Here is a 10,472-nt window from a genome sequence, read left to right on the forward strand (position 1 = left end):
GCGTTTTCAAAAATATGGTGCATCTGACCAATTGTCGACTGTTTTCAACCAGTTTTTAACGTGGAAATTGAGATTTTTTTAAATTTTCAACCGAACACTCAATTTTGACTCGTTTTACCTGATGATTTCCACCAAAAACAGAAATGTATACATTATCTGGCGCACCTTGGACGCGTTTTTAGGAAAATATTTGTTTTTGCTGCAAAAACTAAAACATTTCTGCTTTTTCACCCAGAGAAAGTTTTTTTTTTTTGCGTTTTTGACGCTTTTTTCAGCCAAAAACCACATTTCACGACTGTCTGGCGTACATTTGGACGCGTTTTCAAAAACATGGTGCATCTGACCGATTTTCAGATTGTTTTCAACTAGTTTTCAGGGTGGAAATTGAGATTTTTAAAATTTTCAACCCTCAGAAAATTTTTGACCCGTTTTACCAAATGATTTATATCCAAAAACGACAATATTTATTTTGTCTGGTGCACCTTTGGGCGGCATTTAATTTTTAGGGTACAACAATTTTAGGGTACAACTTTCGTCATTTTAGGGTACAACTTTCATAATTTTAGGGTACAAAACTGAAAGGGTACAAAAATTTTAGGGCTCAACTATTTTGGGGTACAAACTTCTGATAATTTTAGGGTACAACTGAATACAGTTTTAGGGTACAACCAATATCATTTTAGGGTACAACTTATTTTTGTTGCTAGTTATCGAAATTTTGAGATTTCCTGAAAATTTTGATCCTAGGGTACATAGAATCAGAGACTACAGTGAATCATAAGGTAAATCGAGGAGCTTGAAGTACATCCATGGGGTTATCATAGGGTACATCGACTCAGAATTTTCATAAAATTTTAGAAGTCTCAGAGTTTTCATTAATTTTTGAGAATAGTTTTACAGGGGGAGTTCAAGGAGCTGCTTTTTTCAGAGGGATGAAATAATAAGATTTTTAAAGATGATGTTAGAGTCAATTATAGAAACTCCAATATGAGTATCTAGCAAATGGTTGTTTGAATAGTTTTTATGTTATATCATCTTTCCCAAAAGATCAGTAACATGTTCATGGAACTCCGTCTGTAAACCTTTTCTCCAAATTTGATGAAAACTCTGTGACTTCTAAAATTTCGTGAAAATTCTGACTTGATGTACCCTATGATAACTCTATGGATGTACCTCATGATCATAGCTCCTCGATTTACCTTATGATTCACTGTAGTCTCTGATTCTATGTACCCTAGGATCAAAATTTTCAGGAAATCTCAAAATTTCGATAACTAGCAACAAAAATTAGTTGTACCCTAAAATTATATTGGTTGTACCCTAAAACTGTATTCAGTTGTACCCTAAAATTATCAGAAGTTTGTACCCCAAAATAGTTGAGCCCTAAAATTTTTGTACCCTTTCAGTTTTGTACCCTAAAATTATGAAAGTTGTACCCTAAAATTGTTGTACCCCAAAAATTAAATGCCCCGTTGGGCGCGTTTTCAAAAACATTGTGCATCTGACCAATTTTTGACCAGTTTTCGAATTAAAAAACCGATGTTTTTATAACTAAGAGAAAACATAAAAATGTGTCAAAAATGCGTCAGATATAAAAAATCTCAATTTTCACTTCTAAAACTACTTAAAACTGGTCAAAAATTGGACAGATGCACCATGTTTCTAAAAACGCGTCCAAGGTGCGCCAGACAGTCGTAAAACGTGGTTTTTGGCTGAAAAAAGCGGCAAAAACGCACAAAGGTAATGTCTCCTGGTAAAAATCTACGTTTCACGACTGTCTGGCGTACCTTTGGACGCGTTTTCAAAAATATGGTGCATCTGACCGATTTTCGGATTGTTTTCAACCCAATTTTTTGAGGGAAAACTGAAATTTTTGGAATTTTGCTGTCAGATAAACCAATTTAATTTCAATTTAGTTTCCATGCAGGTACCAAATAGCTACTGTCATCTCATTAACATATACGCAACACACCACGGGGGGTGCCACATGATGCTATCTGGTGCACAGGGGTGCGAGGCGTAAGGTCCGCAACGAAAAGTTTTGAAATTACCGGCCGAGTCGCGATGCGTGTGCGTCGCGTTTTTCATCGAAAGATGCGACAAACACACGCTTAACTTGAACTTGGCACTCAGCCAAGTTAGTTTTTGGCACCGTGCCAACCGCTGAGCGACGGAGCGCATTTAAGCGACCTTGCGTTTTGCACCCCTGTGCTGGTGTACAACCCCCCACCACCACCACTTGTGCAAGCACCAAGAAATAGTGTGTGAGATGGAGAGAGTGCTAGAGAATCAGAGACATAGTGGAGAGGTCACACCCCCGCCGACACCCTTCTCCTCCCGTCGATTCTTTTCCTCCTAACAAATAATTTTCTTTCTTTCTCAACACTTCCCTTCTTCTCTGTTTTCAGAAAAGTGTAAGATATTAAAAACCTCAATTTTCACTTCAAAAACTACTTAAAACAGTCTGAAATCGGTCAGATGCACCATGTTTCTAAAAACGCGTCCAAGGTGCGCCAGACAGTTGAAAAATGCGGATTTTGGCTGAAAAAGTGGCAAAAATACTCAAAAGTAATGTTTCTAGGTAAAACAAGTTTATTTACCGGTTTTTCACCTGGAATACAAGAATTTTTGACATTCTGACAACTGACACGTTTATTTTAAGCCAAAAACCATGTTTTACGACTGTCTGGCGCACCTTTGGACGCGTTTTCAAAAACATGGTGCATCTGACCGATTTCAGACGGTGTTCAACTAGTTTTCAGAGTGGAAATTGAGATTTTTTAAATTTTCAACCCCAAAACACATTTTGACCCGTTTTACCCGATGATTTACATCCAAAAATGAGAATATACACATTGGCTGGCGCACCTTTGACGCGTTTTCAGAAATATGGTGCATCTGACCGATTCAGGCTGTTTTCGAATTGGAAACCGATATTTTTATATCTAAGAGAAAATATATAAAATATCCCAATTTTTACTTCAAAAACTGGTTTAAAATCGGTCAGATGCACCATATTTTTGAAAACGCGTCAAAGGTGCGCCAGTAAGTCGAAAAATGCGGCAAAACGCATAAAAGCAATGTTTCTAGGTAAAAAAATTAGTAAAAATACATATTTTTCGGGTTTTGACTACAAAACAAATATTTTCCTAAAAACGCGTCCAGAGGTGCGCCAGCCAAAGTATGAATTGCCCTTCCTGAACAAAAATCATTGGGTGAAACGTGACAAAAAATGTGTTTGGGGTTGAAAATTTAAAAAAAATCTCAATTTTCACTTCAAAAACAGTTGAAAACTGTCTGAAATTGGTCAGATGCACCATATTTTTGAAAACGCGTCCAAAGGCGCGCCAGACAGTCGAAAAATGCAGATTTTGGCTGGAAAAAGCAGTGAAAACACAGTGAAAACGCAGTGAAAACGCATGAAAATACTGTCGCTTGGAGAAAAATCAGTAAAAATGCAAATTTTTTCATTTTGATCCTAAAAATTGCAAAAAAATTTTTTTTTCTTAAACTGCCTACAAGCCCCTTTTTTCCATTTTTTTGCGGTAAAAACCAAAAAAACCTGCATTTTTACTGATTTTTCACCCAAAGACAGCATTTTTCAGCCAAAAACCACGTCTTACGCCTGTCTTTTCAACCAATTTTTTGAGGAAACACTTAAATTTTTGGAATTTTCAACTCTAAAATCTTTTTTCTTCTTCGTTTTCAATCGTTTTATAGTGTTTGCGTGTTTTTTTCAGTTTAAACGGACAAAAGACTCAACAACAATGTGTGGTGGGAGAACCGTCAGACCGAGCCCTAAAAAACCAGCGACAAAGAAGAAAATCCCAAAGACAGCTACTTCCAAGATCACAAAAAAAGCAACTCCAAAGAAATCGGTCGCTGCTCAAAAGAAGACCCAACAGGATAAAAAAAAGTGAGTTTTTGGGGTTTTTTGGCAATTTTCAGAGTCAAAATCCACTTTTTGTGCATTTTTCTTCTTTTTTTAAGTCAAAAACTGAAAATTTATGCTTTTTCACATAATGACAATTTTTCGTGCGTTTTCGCCGCTTTTTTCCACTCAAAATCCGCATTTTACGACTGTCTGGTGCACCTTTGGACGCGTTTTTAGAAACATGGTGCATCTGACCAATTTCAGACAATTTTAAGTAGTTTTTGAAGTGAAAATTGAGTTTTTTTCTATCTTACGCATATTTGACACATTTTACCCTATGATTTCCGCTCGAAAACGACAAAATTCACATTTTCTGGCGCTCCTTTTGACGCGTTTTCTAAAATATGGTGCATCTGACCGATTTTTGACCAGTTTTTGAAGTAAGAATTGGGATATTTTAGATATTTCCTCTTAGATAGAAAAAATATTGATTTCCAATTCGAAAACTGGTCAAAAATTGGTCAGATTCACCATATTTTTGAAAACGCGTCCAAAGGTGCGCCAGCAAAGTATAAATTGCCGTTTTTGGTGGAAAACATATGGAAAAACGGGTCAGAAATGTGCTGAGAATTAAAAATTTAAAACATTCTCAATTTCCACTTTGAAAACTAGTTGAAAACAGTCGAAAATCGGCCAAAATTGCATTATTTTCCTAATAACGCGTCTAAGGCGCGCCAGCCAGTCAGAAATTCGATTTTTTCGTGGAAACCATGTGGAAAAACGGGTCAAAATGTGTTTAAGAATGAAAATTCTCAAAATCTCAATTTCCTATCGAAAAACTAGTTCCAAACGTTTTGAAATTGGTCAAATGCACCATGTTTTTGAAAACGCGTCCAAAGGTGCGCCAGATAATGGATTTTTGCTAAAAAAAAGCGGCGAAAAAGCACAAAAGTACTGCCTTTTTATTGATTTTTTTTAGATTTAATTGACAATTTTTTTCTTCCAGAAAAGGACAAGCATCGAAGAAAGTCGTCTCACCATTGAAACCAGCGGAAAAAAAGGTCCGTCAGACGTTCAATTCAAACAAAAATGCCTAAAAAGCCCTCAAATCGTACCGTATGACTGGTTCTGAACGTCCGTGAAACTACTTCGAAATGAACATTGTTTTTTGAAAATAAATGTTGTTATTGAAAATTGAAAAAAAAATAATTTAATTTCAGAAAATTTGCATTTTTTCACATTTTTTTGGGTAAAAACCAAAAAAATCTGCATTTTCACCGCATTTTCACATAGGGACAACATTTTTATGCCTTTTTTCCGCTTTTTTCCAGTCAAAATCCGCATTTTACGACTGTCTGGCGCACCTTGGCCGCGTTTTCAGAAACATGGTGCATCTGACCAATTCCAGACGGTTTTCAACTAGTTTTTGAAGTGAAAATTGAGATTTTTTATATCTTACGCATTTTTGACCCGTTTTACCCGATAACTTTCACCAAAAACGACAATATACACATTGTCTGGCGCACCTTCGGACGCGTTTTCAGAAACATGGTGCATCTGACTATTTTCAGACTGTTTTTAAAGTGGAAATTGAAAATTTTCAAAATTTTCAACACTAAGCGCGTTTTTGACACATTTTACCCAATGGTTTCCGCTCAAAAACGACAATTTCTACTTTGGCTGGCGCACCTTGGGCGTGTTTTTAGGAAATTAATCCATCTGACCGATATTTGACTGTTTTCAACCAGTTTATGAACTAAGAATTGAAAAATGCCAATTTCCACATTGAAAACTGGTTGAAATTGGTCAGATACACCATATTTTTGAAGACGCGTCCAAAGGTGCGCCAGACAGTCGTAAAATGCGGATTTTGAGTGGAAAAAGGCGGCAAAAACGGAAAATTTCAGTTTTTGACCCAAAAAACTAGTTTTGGGAGTGAAAATCATGATTTTTCATATCAAAAACAGGAATTTTAAGGATTGGGATCATTGTTGACTGATCTAGAAGACTTTTTCTATGAAAAATTGTTATTTTTAATATATTTTCTAGCTCAAAATGGAATGAACAATCCAAGAATCCTGATTTCAGTTGATGGCGGGGAATTTTTGATGGAAAAATGCTATTTTGTGTGTTCAAGTAAATTTGCAAGTAAAATTAAAAAAAAAAAAAAATCAATTTCCACTTCAAAAACTAGCTGAAAACAGTCTGAAACTGATCAGATGCACCATGTTTGTGAAAACGCTTCCAAAGGTGCGCCAGACAAAAAAAAAAACGGATTTTGGCTGAAAAAAACGGCGAAAAAACCACAAAAACGCTGTCAGATGTCAAAAATTTACAAAATTCAGGAAAATACAATTCAAATGGTACTAAAACGATCATTTTGAGCCTAGTTATGCGACTGGGACGGTCAAAAACACTGTCAAATGTCGAAAATTCAACAAAAATTCAGAAAAATACGATTTAAATGATAGTAAAATGAGCTTTTTACGATCATTTTGAGTGTTGTTATAAGTCTGAAAACAAAGAAGAAGAAGAAGAGGAATAGAAAGTGAGAAAATTATTTGTTAATTAGTTTATTTAATTTTTCCAAAAAAAAATAGATTCAAACTAAAAATTATTCAAAATGAGAACATTTGTTTCCAATATTCAGTTTTTCTCTGGTTTTGATATACTTCAATATTATATTCATGAATGAGATAGGGTTGTGATGGTAAATATTTCTTTCATAAACGGATCCTTCCGGTCGTTTGAAGAACTTTTGCTTGTTGTGCTCTAGATCTTTCTTGGCGACTGGAACTCGTGGTAGTGAGCTGATCCGACTGCATTTCTTTTGAAAATCTGGAAAAAAAAGAATTTCAGAATCCATAGCATGTTTTAAGATTCTTCATTATTATTTTTTTCAAGAAATCAATTTTCATTGTGAAAATGATAAAAATCGTAAAATTTTGCCATGGTGACTTTAAAAATGGATCATTTTTACTTATTACACAGTTTGTTACATGTTTTCCCTTAAATCTTTGTTTTTGTCGCTGAAAAATAGGTTTTAAGACTCTAAAAACATGAAATTTCAGTTTTCCTGTTTATTTTTGGTCTGATGGCTGAAAATATCAAGATTTTTAGGCAATTTTCAAATTTGTCTAAAAATCTTCAAATTTGCAGATGTCAGACCAAAAATAAGCAGGAAAACTCAAATTTCCTGTTTTTAGACTCTTAAATTCCTTTTTCAGGTATAAAAACTGGATTTTTTCATTGATTTCTTTGATTTTTACAAAAAATGAGTAAAAAATATGAAACAAACTCTGTAATTAGACCAGAGAAGCTATAATTTAGTGAAAATTATCAATTTTTTATGTATTAAGAGTGAAAGTTCACGATTTTTATCGTTTTTTCAAGGGAAATCAACAGGAAAGTATTGAAATTTGCCAAAACATAGAACTCCAGGTTCAGAACTGATTTTTGTCTTAAAAACATCGATACTACATGTTTTTTGCTACTTTTCATTCTTTCCCGGTATAAATTAGACAAAAAATGAGTGAATTAGGGTCAGTATTTTAAAATTTCAGGTTTGAAACCAATTTCTGATTAAAAAATAATGCAAACTTTCGATTTCTGGCTAGATTTGTAAGTTTTTGGCATAATTTTCGTGTTTCTCACTATTTTTTCCTTCTAAATTAGTCAAAAACTGGCATTTTCAATATGACTTCGGTTATATTACTGTTTTCTGTAGCGTTTCATACCTTTTTTGGTATTTTTTATCACTTTTTGACTTAAAATTGACAAAAATTGGTTATAGAGCTGAAAATCGCTATATTTATCTAAAATTTTTTCTATTTTTCTAAAAGTATATCCCACGACCCTTACTCACCTCAACACAAATCGACACCAAAAAATTAATTTAATTCCAAAAAATCAAAAAGAAACTATTGATCGAAATCCATTCCGGTAGGACTTCTTGACCAACTCCGATATATCTGGAAATATAATAATTTTAGATGAAAAAATATCAAAAAATAGTCCAAAAATCTCAAAATTTCAAGCTATCAGACCAAAAATAAGCAGGAAAACTCAATTTTAGACACCTTAAAGTCTAAAAAATGACCAATTTTTATTAAATTCCAAATACTGTCCAAAGGTGGTTTGGACCGCAACCGGTTTGGATCATAACTTGGTCAGTTTTGACCGGATCTTCTAGATTTTTATACCATAAAAAGCCCGCATTTTTCTCTATCTATACGACTTAATTACAAAAAATCCCGGTCAAAAATAAAGTTTTGCTGCCCGTTCTAGAGAAAACTCACTTCTTTTCAGAAAAACCCGTCATAATCCATAATCCATTAGCATTCAATAAAAATCAGAATAAAATAACTATAGTTTCGACATTTATACCAGTAGAACGTCTGTTGAGAGTGTGTGGGGGGACTAATTGTAAACTAAAATGATGACTATTTTCTTTCTCTTTTTCTTTTCTCTTCGGCGTCTCCACTATTCCCCATACTATTTCTTATCGGAAAAATGGGACGGGACGGGTGGTGGTGCCGGGAAGAGCGACAAACAGCTGTCTGGAGAGAAAATGCGGGGAAATGCCACTTTCAAACGACCTATAAATTCGGTCATAGGTATTTTCGACCACGAGGAGCCCATTTCTGCAGTCAAAACTTGATAAATATCTCTGCGAGCCGAGTTATGAGCTCTCAAACTTTCATCTGGAAGTCCAAAGTAGTATGCTCAAGATATTCCTATTTTCTTTTAGGGACCTACGAGCACAGGTAAACCGCTGGAGAACACATATGAAACCGTGCGGTGGCGTGTATAACAGAGTTGTCCGGAATCCGGATTCCGGAAATTCCGTATTCCGGAATTCCGGGTTTTTTTGACATTTCACATACTCAGGCCTGTTCACATGGAATCCCAAATCGACGGTATATGCGCCAGAGATGTTGGGAAGTGAACGTTTTCTTATCCGGAAGTCGGAAGTCGGAACCGGAATGAGATTTCACCATTTTCCGGAATCCCGAACCGGAATGACAAAAATCCAGAATTCCGGAATTTCGGAATCCGGAATTCGGAATGATTCGATAAATTTGCAAGGCCAAGTCATTTTTTCGTGTGTTTTCGATGATATATAAAGTTTTAAGCTATTTTTGAGGATCAAAACCGAAAAAGAATTGCTATAGCTGTTTTTTTTAAACTCAAAAAAAGTTCCAAATTTCAACTTCTGAATTCCGGAAAAGGAGACTCAAAAAACCGGAATCCGGAATCCGGAACCAGAATCATATTTTAAAAATCCGGAATTCCGGAATTCCGGAATGTCAAAAAAACCCGGAATTCCGGAATATGGAATTTCCGGAATCCGGATTCCGGACAACTTTGGTATATACCAGAGTTGCATGGAAGTGAAAATTTCTTATCCGGAAGTCGGAAGTCGGAAGTAAAATTTCTTATCCGGAAGTCGGAAGTCGGAAGTAAAATTTCTTATCCGGAAGTCGGAAGTTGGAAGTCGGAAGTCGGAATTAGATTTTTTCGCAAATATTCAAAAACTCTAGGATAAAAATCATAAAATTGCCGAAAATCAGTGAAAACTAGTTTTGACTGAAGAAAATCTCATTTTCTGTCCTTTTAGACCATTTTTCCATTTATTTCTGCGAAATTTACTTTTCCGAAATTTCACCGTTATGGAATGACGGAAGTCGGAAGTGAAATTTCTTATCCGGAAGTCGGAATCCGGATTCCGGACAACTCTGTTATACACGCCACCGCACGGTTCCATATGTGTTCTCCAGCGGTTTACCTGTGCTCGTAGGTCCCTAAAAAAAAATAAGAATATCTTGAGTATACTACTTTGGACTTCCATATGAAAGTTTGAGAGCTCATAACTCGGCTCACAGAGATATTTAGCAGGTTTTGATTGCAGAAATGGACTCCTCGTGGTCGAAAATACCTATGACCGAATTTATAGGTCGTTTGAAAGTGGCGTCTCCGAATACTTCCCTTGTTAGGGATGAAATAGAGTTTTTGATAAGAAGTTGTATAATTAATTTATTAATAAAATAATGTAATGTAAAAGAATAAACAATTATCATTCGACAGGGCAAACTTGATGCAGTGGTCACAGGAGAAAAGCAATTCTGAAATAATTTTAAATAATTTGAATTGAAAAAATAAAGATGAATGAGAAAACTCACACAATTAAACAATTTTTTTTCTTCACGCAGTGATGGGCAGTTACTGTATCTCTGAAAAAAAAACTATTTTTATGTAGACTGTGTGTTGGTTTGTCCGGATGTCTTCAAATGGATTACTCACTTTAATCTCAGAAATTCTGTGACCAGCGGTTTCGTTGTTAGTTCTCCTTCAAATTTTTACTGAAATTTTAATATTTTGAGGGTGAATTCGTCATTTCTTAACCTAGTAATAACGGAAATTTTTTTTTTAAAATTTTTTTTATTTTTGACCGGATTTTTTTGTAATTAAGTCGTATAGATAGAGAAAAATGCGGGCTTTTTTATGGTATAAAAATCTCGCCGATCCGACCAAAACTGATGAAGCTATGAGCAGAACCGTTTTGACAGAAAACTCGCTTTGGATTTTGACAGAAAAC

At 35.0% G+C, this 10,472-nt stretch overlaps 1 protein-coding gene across 1 annotated transcript; it reads left to right on the plus strand.

Moving 5' to 3' along the window:
• Positions 1-3,767: 3,767 nt before the first annotated feature.
• GCK72_011495 (uncharacterized protein) lies at positions 3,768-4,971 on the plus strand (the record flags this gene model as incomplete). Its single annotated transcript, XM_053728493.1, has 2 exons — positions 3,768-3,916; positions 4,881-4,971. The coding sequence occupies 2 exons, from the start codon at positions 3,768-3,770 to the stop codon at positions 4,969-4,971; spliced, it is 240 nt and encodes a 79-aa protein (XP_053588070.1).
• Positions 4,972-10,472: the final 5,501 nt, after the last annotated feature.

The sequence above is a fragment of the Caenorhabditis remanei genome, chromosome III (genome assembly GCF_010183535.1).
Source record: "Caenorhabditis remanei strain PX506 chromosome III, whole genome shotgun sequence".
In the NCBI taxonomy this organism is placed as follows: Eukaryota; Metazoa; Nematoda; class Chromadorea; order Rhabditida; family Rhabditidae; genus Caenorhabditis; species Caenorhabditis remanei.